We start from the raw sequence: 15,747 nt of genomic DNA, 5'->3' as shown, positions 1-15,747 counted from the left end.
TATCAGCACTGAATAAACAAATCAGAAGTTGTTGTTTTTTTTTGTTTGTTTGTTTTTTTTTTGCCTTAAACAGCTAGCCTAACTGTCACGACATTTTCCGTTAATCTTTTCTTACTATTGGGAGATGAGAGGGTATTACTATTAGAGAAAGGGTAACGGTCAACTTGGATCACGTGTGCCTTGAAAACCAATCACATTACAGCCTTGATGTCATTGAATATCGGTTCAGAATTGTGCTGCACTCATTCACCATTTACGGATACCATAGGAATGAATGGGAAGTGCTGTATGCTGAACCCCATCTGTCGCAAAAAGTCAGTAATTTTTGACTATTGTTTAGTGTAAAACATGTTGAAAATCAGCCAATAGGTGGTTGATTAATTAAATAAGCTGTTTCCTCTAAAAGGCTGATTATTCAGCTCCTCCATTATCATCCATTCCAAAAAACAAACAAACAAACAAACAAACAAACAAAAAAAAAAAAAACAGCCATTCCCCAAGCGTTAGATTTCGCCGTTAACGCTTTTTTGGCTAAAGGTTGCAGGCTTGTCTGCTATTGGCTTTGGCTCTGCTCCACAAAATCACCTGCGTGTAGCCATTACGAAAAATTAGTTATAGACCATTTCGTCAGATGTAAACATACTGGTCCCGATACACTTCCTGTTTCTTTTTTTTTTAACTTTACACAAACATCACAAAAAATACAACCAACATAACATTTGATTGGATGAAAATGTTACATTAGCACCTTTAAGATGTATTTGTATATGTAAAATAAAATATAAAAAACAAACAAAAAAAAAAAAAAACAGGAAGTGCTTCTGGACCAGTGTTGTTTACATCTAGCGAGAATCGTCAAGTCATAATTCCCTGAATAAAAAGGAGGATATGAAGCACAACTGAACAGATCGACCACAATCTTATGTTTAAAACAAAATAACAACAAAAATACAATAAGTTCAACTGAAAGACCATGAAGCTGCCCGTCTGTCAGTATGAAGCCTAGGTCTGAAATGTTTGTATGCATCTGTCGTATTCGTCAAAATTCGTCACGCACAAAACAACACGGCGGCTCAGAACAGTGAAAACACCTCTCAAAATGATTGCTACAGATGCGAAAAATGCAGAAAATTGAACCTAATCCGATTTTTTTATGACGAACGAAAGTTTCGGTAGCAGTGTAAACGTGACTGACTCAACGTGAGGTCGTAGTTATTTATTTCATTTTATTTCTTTATTTTTTTTTTACATGCAAACATTTCGGACTCCATTTTTCGGAATCCAATTTTTGTATGCGTTTTTTAGAATTTGTCAGAATTCGTCAAGCACGGAACGTCACGGTGGCTCAGAATGGTCAAATCACCTCTTAAAATTAGTGATGGGTCGTTCTTGAACGATTCTTTCATTTTGAACGAATCTTTAATGTGACTCGGGACGAACGAGTCGTCTCGGGGAGTGATTCGTTCAGTCGCGCATGCGCAACATCCTATTAGGTTCTGTACAGGAATTAGTTCAACTGTTTTAGAGTCGTTCGTTCACCTTATGGGGCTGTCACGTGATGAACGAACGACTCAAACCCGAAGACTCGAGAGATGAACTAATCAATTCTCTTTCCGGCTCAGGCTGCATAGGTTAACATTACGGGGATGTCACGTGATGAATGAACGACTCAAACCCGAGGACTCGAGAGATGAACTAATCAATTCTCTTTCCGGCTCAGACTGCGTTGGTTAGCTAATTGGGCTGTCAGGTGATGAACGAACGACTCAAACCCGAAAACTTGTCAGATAAGAGGTGAGGTGAGCGAATCATAGACTAAAGACCCAGGTAAACAATGAATTAATATTTTCTGTTTCTTATAGCATTATAGTTTTGTCTTGTTTGTAGTGTGATCAACGTTTGTGTAAGCAGTAGATGTGTTAGGGAAGTAAAACGTAACATTTTAATTATATTTTGCTAAAATGAACGAAATGACTCGAAAAAGTTTCGTTCATTTTGCTGACCGAGTCGGTAAAATGATCCGAACTTCCCATCACTACTTAAAATTATTACTATAGATGCAAAAAAAAAAAAAAAAAAAAAAAAAAAAAAAAACAGAACACTGAACCCAAGCCGTTCTTTTAACGACAAACGTTTCGGAGGCAGTGTGTAAATGTGATTGACACAATGTGAGATCGTATTTATTTTTTTAAAGTGCGAAAATTTCGGACTTCAAAATTTTCGTATGCATTTTTTCGGATTTGTCAAAACAAGAATTGCAGACTCAGTGTGTAAGAACCTTGAAGGCAACTTCCAAAACAAATATTCACATATAATGTACTCACCCCCTTGCCATCCAAGATGTTTATGTCTTTTCTTTCTTCAGTTGTAAAGAAATTATGTTTTTTGAAGAAAACATTTAACATTTTTCTCCATATAATGGACTGCTATGGTGCCCCAATTTTGAACTTCCAAAATGTAGTTTAAATGCGGCTTCAAACGATCCCAGCCGAAGAAGAAGGGTCTTATCTATCGAAACGATCAGTTATTTTCATTAAAAAAAATACAATTTAAATACTTTTTAATCTCAAACACTGGTCTTGCCTTGCTCTGCCTGAACTCCGTGTATTCTGGTTCAAGACAGTTAGGGTATGTTGAAAAATTCCAATTGTATTTTATCCTCAACTTCAAAAATCATTTCAAAATCATCCCTGCAGAAGTGCTGATACAGCCTTTGCAACATGCAAAGAAGATCAAACACCTTTAACAAAAAAGGTAAAACAGTGATAGGATGGTTTTAAAGTTGAGGGAGAACATGAGATGGAAGTTTTTCGACATACCCTAACTGTCATGAACCGGAAAAAAACTGCGTTTTTGACTTTAAAAAGTATATAAATTGTATTATTTTTATGAAAATAACTGATCGTTACGCTAAATAAGACCCTTTGTTTTGGAAGTGGACTTCTTTAAGATTTCAGGACAACACTTACCATTACATGAAATGAGAAGCATTTTCAGTTTGTTTTGTATCGTTCAGAGTCATACGGTGCGTTCCAAAAGGGATACATCACCCTCTGAAGGGCACTTCAGAGTGAAAACAATCATGGCCGCTATATTGAAGGGTCGTTCCAAACCGAAGTGCTCAAAACTGGCCACTTCAAAGGGCCCTTTGAAATGAAGGATTTCGAAGCGTACAACTGATGGACACTTCGGCCCCCTATGATCCTTTGTGCTGATTCTTTCCATGATGACAGCGCCTCCGTGTGGTCACGGGATGATTGTTTGAAGACGCATGTTCAGAAGGGCACTTAAAGAAACAGTTGTTTGGTCCCCTATACCCTTCAACCCTTCAAAGATCTCACTCCGAATGGTAAACCCTTTGAATGGATTAGGGCATAGGGATGAGCCCTTCTGTATGGACCACAGGGATAATCTGCTGAACTTATTTTTAATAAAACAAACCACCATGTTTCAAAAATCACACCAAACTTTATTTAAAACACAGCAAACGGGTGCCGTGTTGACAAAGAACAGACCACGTACAAAGTTATTTGGATAAAACTGCAAATATAAATTAGGAAAATTTATTTTAGGTTAATTATTTCCACAGTATGAACATACAGTTTTAAAAAGGCCGAGGGTAAAAGCAAGGAGTTTTTACACTTTTGTCTTAAATACAGTCAGTTCCACTAGGGGATCCATGGCTGAAGGTGCAGTGATTGTTTTTGCACGTGGAAGGGCATCTCTTATACTTAAAATACACGTGCAGGGGGGTAACATGTGCGTCTTTATCTTTCCCATAGTACAAAATACCATAAAAAGACCCAAACTCTTCAAAAATCTTATTCTCACCGAGACAAATTCAGTATGAACAGGACAAATCTGCTACATTTATTACTTTGTAGGGGTGTTTTGATTTAAAATACCTATATTTATGCACCTAAATGTCTGGCTGGTGAGCTCACAAGCATACCAAAACCCACTGAGCGAGGATTACGGGTAGTTTGACTTCTAAAAACTAAAAAGCGAATTACATTATTGCAGTTCTTTCTTCAGTATTCAAGTAGAACATCATTTCTGTGTGTGCATGTGTTTGGTGAACAGTGATTGTTAATACTGTGTTGCTGGTGACCTATGAACAAAAGACAGCTAGCAAGGAACTGTTGGAATTGTAACAGGAATGGCATTGAACAGCTAGCTTAACTCTTGGCATTTTCAGGGAATGTTGCCACATTCACAAAAATCACCTGCTTATAGCCATTACGAAGAACTAGCGAGGTTATACGAAGCGTCAAGTCACAAATCCCTGAATAAAAAGGAGTATACGAAGCACAACTGAACAGATCGACCACGATCTTGTGTTTGAAACAAAACGACAACAAAAATACAGCAAGATCAACTGAAAGAACTGAATGTAGCTGCCTTTCTGTCAGTATGAAGCCTCTATAAATACACTGGCTGTACAGTTGGCATCTTTAAAAGTTCCTTGTGATTTCCGGACTTAAATGGCAGGAAGTCTGCATTGATATTTTTTTTTTTTTTTTAATGGTGCAAGTTCTTCAGTTCTGGCTTTCAGTAGGATTGTCAGTGCATCGTGTCCGTGAAGGCTTGGACTCAGTAGGTTTCTGCCTTATTCTCGCACGAGTCTATAAAACAAAACATCCCAGCCCGCACATTCCCTCTCCGCTCAGAAGATGTCACTGTTGCAGCTGTTTTTAAAATCGTCCCTGCGAACCCAAATAACCTCACATTCCCTCTCAGCAGCGACACCCTCCACCGCGCACTGCTTTCTCAGGAGGGTCAGCTTCAGGGGGGCGTGGGATTTCTGAGGTTTGTCATCCGAAAGTCCATTGAGACTTTTGTCTTCGTCTCCTTCCACTGAAAGGGCCTCTAAAGACTCCTCCAGACTCGGATCAGAGGAAGGGCTCCGGACAGATTGGCAGTACTCATCGTCGTCACTGAGGATGTCCGTCTCCTTCACGTCGTCCTGGTTTTCGTAGTGCTGCAGGTCAAACTGATCCTCCACCCAGCGGTCCGTGTCTCGGATGGGCTGCTGGATGGGTTTCTGGAGCGAAGACAGTGGGGGCTCGGTCGGGGTGATGGGTGAAAGGTCCTGGGACGAGCCATCGTCAAAAACCACACTCGTGTCTATGGTGAAACGATTACGGATCAGCTTCCGGCGACCAAGGGTTCGAGATGGGGCTGAAGCTGGAAGAGAAGGAGGAGAATTTATCACACAGTTTTCTTCTTGAATATTGGTGGACATTAGGATTTAAATGTTACGTAATAATCAGCTCGCCCTAAAGCCAAAAAAACAAAACTGCAGCATTAATCGTGTTAACAAGAGTAAGATGGAAAGCGACTCAGTGGGAGAGTTAGCAGGCATATAAGGAGAGCAGCAGAGAGAAGGGAAGTGTTGCAGAAAAAAGTAATCAATGTTCAATTTGTGTCAGACGTCCCCAACATACCCGCTCTGTTCATTGTGGGTCGTGAACCCTTTAGCGCACAAAGCCGCTTCCCTCCAAAGGGAATGTACTGCTGATTTGGAGGTAAACTCTCAGTCTTCATTAACTGACGCCGTTGTTTGTCCCTCAGGATAGAATGAACCGTCTTCAAGAAGTCTTTTTTACTTTCTGGAGAGCTAAAAAGAAAAAGCACATTCAATTTTTTTTTACTGAGAAACATTAGAAATATATTGTTTAACAGTGGTTCACAAAAATGGCAATTCTGTCATTTATTAGTCACCCTTATGTCGTTTTAAACCCGTAAGACCTTCGTTCATCTTCAGAAAACAAATTTTTGAAAACAAAGTGCTTAAGGTACTTGAATTTGACTTTTTGAAATTCAAGGCCTGGAAAACCCTTGAAAAAAAGCATTATTTCTGAAGAGGTACTTGAAAAGTGCCTGAATATTTGAAAGACTATCTAAATGAGTGTTTAATTTTGTCAGTAAGCAAATATCTTCACGCAGTTAAAAAAAAAATTTATACCTTTTTCACTTATTTCAGTTAATGTCAGGAAAAAAAAAAAAAACCCGAGCTAAGCAAGTAGTAGTACGGACAGTGTTGCGTAAACATCGCTGAAGATGCGAAAAATGCTGGAACTGCTCTGACTGATTCAAACTCGTGACTCATTCATTTCAAACGATTCATTAGCAAAAACCAGATCAAATTAAAAGAGCTATTCATTTTTGAATTTCAACATTGCTTGTAACGATTTTAATGAGCACGTAGTGATGGGTGAAACTGAGCTTTTCAAAACACAGAATCAGGTAATCTCGCGAAACCTCTGAGTGTGAATTGCAAATCATTTGCTGTAGATCAGAACTTAGGAGCGTGAATCGTGAATCATTTGTTTTAGATTGAAACTTACGGGCGCATTTGTGAATCTTTTGGTTTAGATCGGATCTTCATACCATGGATCGCAAATCATTTGATTCAGATCTTTTGCTTTAGATTGGTACTTCGAAATGCGGATTGTAAATCATTTAATTTAGATCAGAACTTCACAGCAGTTTCACAAATATTTTGCTGTAGATCAGAACTTCGGAGCGCGAATCATGAATCATTTGATTCAGATCGGATCTTTGCAGTGGGTTTGCAAATCTTTTGCTTTAGATCGGAACTTCGGCGTGCAAATTGTGCATCATTTGATTTAGATCGGAACTTCGGAGCGTGAATCGTGAGTCATTTGATTTAGATTGAAACTTAAGGGTGCATACGTGAATCTTTTGGTTTAGGTCGGATCTTCGTAGCATGGATCGTGATTCATTTGATTCTGATTGGGAATTCGGTGTGGGTTCGCAAATCTTTTGCTTTAGATCGGAACTTCAAGGTGCGAATTGCAAATCGTTTGATTTAGATCGGTCCATCGAAGTGGGTTTTTTGCTGTAGATCAGAACCTTAGAGCGTGAATCACAAATCATTTGATTTAGATCAGAACTTCAGAGTGGTTTTGCGAATCTTTTGCTTTAGATCAGAACTTCAGAGCGGGTTTGCAAATTTTTTGCTCTAGATTGGAACTTCAGAGTGTGAATAGTGAATCATTTGATTTAGGTCTAAATTTTAGGGCATGTTTGTGAATCTTTTGGTTTCGATCAAATCTTTATAGCACGGATCGCGAATCATTTGATTCAGTTCGGGACTTCGTAAAACTATAGTTTACTTTAGTGAAAGCGTAAAAGCACAAAAAGTATTCTTGTAGCTTTATAACATTACATTTGAACCACGGATGTTACATGGACTTTTAACAATGTCCTTACTACCTTTCTGAGCCTTTAACGTGTCAGTTGCACTGCTGGCTATGCAGGGTCAGAAATCTCTTGGATTTCATCAAAAATATTTTAATTTGTGTTCCGAAGATGAACGAAGGTCTTATGGGTTTGGAACCACATGAGGATAAGTAATGACAGAATTCTCATTTCATTCACTTGTCTCAATCTAGACAAAAATAAAACATTATGTCTCTTGGAAAACACTTTTTTAGTTAAAGGACTAGAGCCAGAGAGATTGTTAAAGTTAAGTTTATTCTAGGAGTAATTATGCTCTTTGATCTATACGTTAAGTTTTCAGGTCAGATGTGTGGCATTCTGAACCTCATCTTACCTGCAGCAGATGTGGAAGGTCCTCTCGGGTCTTCCTTCAGATTCTGACCTCATGTGAACGATCTCACACATTGCAGACCCCTCTGAATCTGAAATGAAAGAAACGCCAGGTTAACACAAGGACTGTGGGAAACCCTGTAAAGTACAAAACCTCTGAGATCAGCACTGGGTTAATGAACCTCATGGAAGACACAGATCCTGGGACAGTGAACCAGAATGCAGACCCAAAGTTCCTGTAGGATGACCTTTTGACCCCCAACCATCAATAGGGAATAGCAACATTCTGGCCTGAACCCATAATAAGCTCCACTGAGCCAAAAGCAAACTTTAAGTGTCATGGGATGTAAAATACATTACTTGCATTATCAAAGTGAATCTAAAGCAATAGGTCTCTGGGAAAAGAATGAGACTAGTTGACCAATACTTACTAGGTAGGTTGCGAACTTGGAGAGCGTCTGTAGAGATCATGTGTCTGAAACGAAAAGGGTCTCTCTCATCAAGGATTGATGCTCTGTGAGATCCACCCTGAGACAAAATAACAGCAAAAATAGATTAAGAACACTTAAAATACATCTTTAATTGCATAAACCAACTGACACAATGAAAACAGGAAGTTAGGGGAGAGATATATTCTCTACATCACATTACAGTTGTATAATATCACAAAGAAGTCAAAGGTCTCAAAGTCAGTGGTCACAGTTTTGTTGGCCATATGAAATAAGCTGAAGAGATGGCAGAAATTAATCAAGTACAAGAGAAGGGCATCCTCGTTTCACACTCAATGTGCCGTTCAATAAAAAAACAAAAACTACACCTCTTAAAAGTGCTAGTCTGTGAGCACTTAAAGCCTATGTCAAATCTCTATTAATGAATAATGAAGAGAGGGAAAAAGCACTTACGATTTTTTTCTTGTGTTTGGAGCAGTCTTTATACACAAAAACAACTGCCGTTTTGAAAACTGAGGGGAAAAAATGAAATAAAACATTAAGACACATAAAAGCATACAACACTAAACATTCACAATAGAGATGCTTGAGGCTCTTTTCAGAATAGTCACAGTAAAAACGTGACCTGGTGAAATACTGCTAACTTCAATAACAAGCTGACCCATTTTTTAAAGCATCTGAAGAGTTTCTTCTTCTAAAATGTCTAAGCCGAGGGGGAGGAAAAAAATCCTTGTGTATAAATGCAACTTTAATGTCTTAAGAGCCACAGGACAAAGATACATCTGGCCTTTACTGATGCAGGGAACCATTACTGTAGGGAACAGGTTAATGAATAAGAGAACAGGATTCTATTTCTGGAGGAAGCATTTTACAAACACTCACCAAACGCAGCCAGCTCTGGGTCTCTCTTCCCCTTCATGAGAGAAGAGGGTGGGTTGATCCAGACTACCGTGTCATGCAATAAGAGGTCACCCATTGACAGATCAGCAACCTGGGATGAGTAAACAATGTTGAAAAACCAAGTCTGGTGGCATTACAATATTTGTTGCAAGAGCTCACAAAGACCTAAAAGAAACTATTGGAATTGTACCTCTTTCTTGTCAGAGCTCTGCTCGCTGATGAGTTGGTCAAACACGGCCCCATACTCCTCGTGAATCTTCTGCATCTCGTTTATGTGACTGGCCACTTTGTTCATTGCTTTCATCGCGACTAGAAAAAGATAAGGGACTCAATTAACTGCAACTAAAGACTATATAGAGAGAGTTAGACGTTACAACAGTTGGGACTTAACTAATCTGATTCTCTTGCCATATTTGACATTTGGTTCATTTATTACATATGCTGCATTTTCAAACATTAAGCTTTTATTTTGGAGGAAAACAGCAAGAATGCTTAAAGCTTTTTGGAATTGCAAAATGAACCAAGGCTCTTTGAGACACTAAAAACACGGGGTCATGAGCTGCTCGTGTGTAAATCAACACAGCTGACAGGCTTCACTCCAGCAATACGGGTCTTATCTAGCAAAACGAGCATTTTCTAAGAATATAATTAAATTTATATACTTTTTAACCACAAATGCTCGTCTTGCAGTAGCTCAACCTTAAACATTACATAGTCACGCACGCATGGCGCAGACCGAAGTACCGGCCAAATGTTTACAAAGAGAACGTGCAAAGAAAGTCAAACGCCCTTTACAAAACAACAATGTTGGATGATTTCAAAGTCGTCGGAGAAAATGGGATGGAGTTTTTCACCCTACCATACCATTCTGAACGAAAGTACACAGATGAAGTACTAACCGTGCATGACCTTTCCAACATGATTACGTAATGCTTGAAAACGCATCACAGAGCTAGTGCAAGATGAGCATTTATGGTTAAATGACCGATTCACTAGATAAAACCCTTATTCATCAGCTAGAATTGTGTAGAGCTGCATAGAAACTGCAGTTTGGACAATCAGCCCGTTGGCCACCATTGAAGTCTACTATATGAGGAAAAATCTTGGAATGTTTTCCTCAAAAACCTTAATTTCTTTTCAGCTGAAGTGAACTAATCCTTTAAAATGCAATTTGATAAAGTGCACTAAGCAAAAATCGTGATTTCAGTTTTAATTTGAGTAATCGTGCAGCCCTACTGATTGGCTAATCATTTGCAGATAAAACTACTATAGTTTACACTGGCTAAGCATTGATAAACAGTCTGAGTGAACTGCAAGGGTAAACGAATTTCAAAAGAGCAAGCAAAATCCTGTTTTCAATGACGTTATCTTTTTGAAAGTCTTTAAAACTTGCTTGGAAGCTCAGAGGAGGTGATTACACTACAAACAGATCCACCCATGGTCTAACATTATGCTCAATTAGTATCTAAATCTCCATATTTACCATCCAGATGGTAATGTTCCTCACTGTCAGGGTCGGTGAGAGAGTGAAGCTCCCTCAGGAGTAGTGGGTATTTTAAGACTCTCTGAATGGGTTTGATCAAGTAGGACTCCAGCGTGGAGGAGTGCTGTTGCCTGGGGTTCCTCTCAGCCAGGAATGCCTTGAACTCCGGGTCTGTTTTAGCTGCAACAAAAGTGTGGAGGAGAAATTATGGGATGGCACAGGATCAGTTGCATCTGGAAACTAGACTTTAACATGGACAGGGGTCTAAACCCAATATACTCAAGCTGTGGTGTTAAAGGAGCAGCTCACTTCCAGAATTCCAGAATAAACATTTCCTGATTATTCACTCACCCTAATGCTATCAAAGATGTTCATGTCTTTCTTTGCTTCAGTCGAATAGAATAAGTTTTTGAGGAAAACATTCCAGGATTGTTCTCCATATAGGGGACGTCAATGGGATCCAACAGGTTTGAAGGTCCAAATTGCAATTTCAGTGTAGCTTCAAAGGGCTCTACACAATCCCAACCGAGGAATAAGGATCTTATCTAGCGAAACGATCGGTCATTTTCTTGTGAAAATAAAAATTTATATACTTTTTAACCATAAATGTTCATCTTGCACCAGCTGTGCATGGTTAGTTCCTCATCTGTGTGCTTCAATTAAGGCGAAGCTAGGGTAGGGTAGGGCAAGTCTACTTCATTTTTTCCTTCAAGACCAAAATTGTCCGACGTTGTTTTTACCTTTTTTGTAAAGGGGTGTTTGCATGGTTGCTTTGTAAACACCGGGTTGTACTTCTGCCTACGTCATGTGTGACCTTTCCAACATCACTACATAATCTGTTACATTGAGCTACTGCATGACAACTTTGTTTTTGTGTTTTTTTATTTTTATTTTTATTTTTTTTTTAAATGACCAATAGTTTTGCTAGATAGGACTTTTATTCCTTGGCTGGGATTGTGTAGAGTCCTTTGAAGCTGCATTGAAACTGCAATTTGGACATTCAACTTGTTGGCCACCACCAAGTCCACTATATGGAGAAAAATCCTGGAATGTTTTCCTCAAAAACCTTAATTTCTTCACATGGGGGAAAGTAAATAAAGACCTCCACTTTTGAGTAAATCAACAACTTAACTTTCTCACTTGCCAGAATGTTAGCCTCACATTTCAGGAAGTGTTTATTCCAACACATTTAACCAGAAGAATATCAGTCAGTCAAGTTAAAACTTGATTCACTCTTCCCACAGGAAACATCTACATTCACATACATCAGCAAAAGAACTTTGTTGCCTTGGGAAATACCAATTTTTTTGCAGCAGACCCTTAAAAAGTTCATTCTTCAGTAAAAATGCTTTGGGCTACATAATTTGCTTGTAAGAGAGTAAAACACCCTTCTAGCATTGAATAAACTGAAAACTGGCCTTCAGCAGGTGGTAGGACTTCAGAACAAGAACTTAAAGCATTCAAGCATTTAAACTTCATTGAACATGGCAATGAAACAAGATACCTTGAGGAACCAAAGGCACTCTTGCGCTTTAAAACAGTCCTAAATGTGCTAATGGCGTTACCTTTGGTAAGGACCTTTGGGACCTTTGTGTGGCTGGCACAAAATGCACTGTAGATCTTAAAACGGTCCGCATAGTAGAGGAAGGATCCACCAAGAGAAAACAGAACTTTCTGGAAGTTAGAAAACAATGATTTAGAAAACACCAAAAGATTCATCATTAAATTACTCCGATGATCCAAAATCACGTAATACATTTTGACTAATATATCTGCACCTTGAATTGATCCACCCTCTCCAGTTTGTCTAAATCTGGAACCAATCTGGTTCCATCTTCCAGAGTTTTCAGAAACTCCACTTGGAATTCCACCATCTCCGCCAAGTTTCCAAAAAGCACATCCAGCTAGGAGTGTAAAAAGAGATGCTTAAATCCTATTTATCAATAATATTTTGAGAAGTAATAATAAGAGGTGATACTGTGCCTCACCTCATCCTGTGAAAGGAAGCTCTCCTTCTGCAGGGGGTTCAGGTAGCGCTCTATTAAAATGTTCAGGTCCTGTAGACAGAGTCAAAGACTCGTTCATGTCATGTTTATATTTGAAGTTGCAGCACATTTATCAGGATCAAATCTCAAATGTTAAAATCAAAACATGCTTTGAAAGCACAGCAGATACTGACCTTAACATAGGTCCTCTCAGTGTCCACCAGCTCACTGATGACCTTACGCAGTTTATCAGCATCGGAGAGCTGACGAGGGGTGAAGAGAACAGGAAGGGGTGTGATGGGACTGGGCACACAGGATGAAGAGGAGGAAGATGTGGAGGAAGACGAGGAACAGGAAACGGGACCGTCGGTGGAATTCATATCATGAAGGTTACGGCAGAAAGCAGTCACCTGCTCTGTACTCTGTGGAGAGAATCAAAATGTCAATCGAAGGCTGCAATACACTGCATGACTTGAAATCTGAACAGATTAAAAAGCAAACCCACATGCCTCTAAAATGTTCACCAGCAACAGGTACACACCCACACCGGTATTCAGAGCATTTTAGATTCTGAAAGATGCATTTCCTGCTCCAAACACACACATTCAGCGATGTTTCTGGCTGAACTCCAAAGACAAGGCACATCATGCCTTATGAATGGTTGGCTGAAGTGTAATTACAAGCGTCTGTGCGATAAATAACTTTAAGACGCTCTATGTCAGACCTCTGAAAGGACTCTGGTGTAATTTAGTACACCAGAGAACAGTTTGTCTCCTTGGAAAATCTGGTACTGGGTGGATTTTCCATCTAGGAAAATGTCAACAAGTTTTCAGAGAGTACACCCAGCCCTTAGCTAAGATTACTTCGGCTTCCCACCATTCAAAGCACCCTTGTTTTTCACAAACGCACATCGGTACTCACAATAATTACATCTAAAAATTTCCTCCCCTTACTGCGTACTAACTGAATGCAATGCATTTTTTTTTTATATCGCTGACAAACATTACACAATACACAATCATATGCATTATCTACCTTCCAAATACCTGAAGGAAGCAATTATCATCCACTTTATCATCAACAGATTTCAATCCAAAGATCTTCAACTTCAGTATGTGACAGCACTACAGCAAGAGCTCAAGCCCAGGATAGTGTTCAGGAAGAAGTGGAACAGATTCACACAGACAGGAGGAACAGAGGACAGATGGGGCTTCCAGCAGCATGAATTCCTCACTGATAAACACATAGTGACGGACTGACAAAAAGCCCGTACACACCAGCATGCCTTAACCAGCCTGGACAGCCTGGAGAGAGGTGGTGCGATGTAGGGAGATAAATGTAATAAGCTCTACTGCTTTTTTTCCGGGTTAAATACAACTTAAGCTTTATCGAAAACATCTGTGGCATGCTATGGACAAAAATGAGGACTTTTTCCTTGTTCTGTAAAATAAAACCAAAAAAACAAAATGTACAGTGTACACATGGGCAAGTGTTCCAGCAGGTTTAAAACAAGCAGCTTCCTGTTGTTCAACGTATTAAATTGCGTCACAAACTTGAACCCATTGCGAAATCTACACACACTGATAAGTTTTGCACTAATGACTGTGTGGATTCGCAATGAAATGACTGGATTTGCACACAGCTGTAAAGGTGACCACACAATATAAGTCTATGAGGGGTGCATTCCAGCAGGTTTACAAGGAGAAACGTGAATCTCATAATGTAAATAATGGGAAATTGCAATGGGAAGTGATCGAACACCGATCTGCGCTGGACATGGTCGCCATCACTTGTGTTGCAACAGCTAAAGTATGCCTACACTGGAAAGCGTCTGTTGCAAATCATTTGCATGTCAGAAAGTCATAAATTGAACGAGGCATCAGTTTACTGGCAGAGATTTATTGTTTGCATTGTGCCAGATTCACTGTGGACAGAATCACTAGCTATGTTTCCACCATTCTGTATTTATGCGCAGAAATGAAACACCAAATTTCAAAAGAAAATCCCTTAATTTGCAAAAAAGCTTTTACGCTTACTTGTAGTTTTTGACTTGTGTGAAAAAGGGTTCATGTGAACAATGGGAGATGAAAACACATTTTGCAAATAAGTTTCTCTGCGCATCAAAAAAAAAGATCATGTGACTTTGCACATGCAGACTCATTGCAAAGCATCTGAAATGTTACGGTCATTCTGAAATGCCTGAGCAAAGTCTGCCGTCAAAGTACTTATGTATAACTGCCTGCATTCTCAAACAACACACATCCACCTCCAAAAGCAATGACCGCATTTATTGTTTCGTCTGCTTTGCTCTGAGCCACAATTAATTTATTGTCTGAAACTTGTTATATTCAGAGGCTTCTTCTACTTTTCTTAGGTGACGATTTTGTTCTCTTTGACTTGTAAGATGGAGACCAGCGTTGCCAAGTGTTACTTTAACACTTTTTCCATGTCCACAGGTTGAAGTGACCCCAATAACATGATATTTAGCCCCTGGAATGCAAATTTTACCAGGGGAACCGTGCCAAAAAAACATGTATTTTACCCTCCGTAACACAATATTACTAGGAGACCCCTCAAAATACGATTGGGCTAGTTTTGAGTAGCAAGCAATTGGACAGGTTTTGTTGTAAAAAACCTGGCAACCTGGAAACTAGGGCTGCCCCTACTGGTACTCAACGATAAGAGGCAAAATGTTATTAGTCGCTATAGTCGCAGAACAAAAAAATAAATAAATAAAAAAAAAAAACCCCCGGAAGTGGTGAAGTAGCAAAGTCACGCAGTCCGTGATGGACAGATCATTAACGGCTGGTCTGTGGTAATACAGTACATCAGGCAGGACATCCAAATGCTCACCTGTCATTCATCGACTTCAAATACGGCTTATCATCTGAAATATGCAAGTACTTGCTCAATCTAATTCTAATGTTAACCTAGATAAATGTGCGCTATTGAAGTGTTTGTGCGGGGTGTGGAAGCTTAACCATTGCATGTTTGCTTCAAGACAGATGGCGGCGCCGGTGCAGTAGCTTGCACTTAAAATACTCCGTCATTTTGGTCAAACAGATAAAAGTAATACATCTTTTGAATCTGTAAAGACTGTTTATTTGGGTGCCTTCACAATAATGACAAAACATTGCACTTTTTTAAAATGATGAAAGCAAACAAGATGTGCTTTCTGACGTCTGTCTTTGAACTTGGAAGAAAAAAAAAAAAAAAAAAAAAAAAATGTATAGAGATCGAAATGTCTGCTTTTAAATGAACCAATTCAAATAGAAAACAAATATTCTCAGATTAAGTAATATGTATGAAACATGCATACAGGCACATCACTACTGCGGAGATGACAAGTCAG

General features: G+C 39.1%; 1 protein-coding gene across 3 annotated transcripts in view; it reads right to left on the bottom strand.

Annotated features, from left to right (window-relative positions):
• Positions 1 to 3,448: 3,448 nt before the first annotated feature.
• Positions 3,449 to 15,747, bottom strand: part of tiam1a (TIAM Rac1 associated GEF 1a) — an 88,009-nt gene continuing 75,710 nt past the window's right edge. For all 3 annotated transcript variants that reach the window (XM_051121857.1, XM_051121858.1, XM_051121856.1), the window contains 12 exons: positions 12,590 to 12,817; positions 12,399 to 12,467; positions 12,189 to 12,314; positions 11,976 to 12,084; positions 10,411 to 10,590; positions 9,118 to 9,236; positions 8,910 to 9,018; positions 8,481 to 8,539; positions 8,010 to 8,106; positions 7,583 to 7,670; positions 5,448 to 5,620; positions 3,449 to 5,187 (listed from right to left, as the gene is read on the bottom strand). In XM_051121857.1, the coding sequence (XP_050977814.1) occupies positions 4,667 to 5,187; positions 5,448 to 5,620; positions 7,583 to 7,670; positions 8,010 to 8,106; positions 8,481 to 8,539; positions 8,910 to 9,018; positions 9,118 to 9,236; positions 10,411 to 10,590; positions 11,976 to 12,084; positions 12,189 to 12,314; positions 12,399 to 12,467; positions 12,590 to 12,817 (1,878 nt within the window). In that variant the 3' untranslated portion in view covers positions 3,449 to 4,666. The remainder of the gene's footprint in view (positions 5,188 to 5,447; positions 5,621 to 7,582; positions 7,671 to 8,009; positions 8,107 to 8,480; positions 8,540 to 8,909; positions 9,019 to 9,117; positions 9,237 to 10,410; positions 10,591 to 11,975; positions 12,085 to 12,188; positions 12,315 to 12,398; positions 12,468 to 12,589; positions 12,818 to 15,747) is intronic.

This window comes from Labeo rohita, chromosome 10 (genome assembly GCF_022985175.1).
Source record: "Labeo rohita strain BAU-BD-2019 chromosome 10, IGBB_LRoh.1.0, whole genome shotgun sequence".
Classification (NCBI taxonomy): domain Eukaryota; kingdom Metazoa; phylum Chordata; class Actinopteri; order Cypriniformes; family Cyprinidae; genus Labeo; species Labeo rohita.
This window is presented reverse-complemented; position numbering and strand designations above follow the sequence as displayed.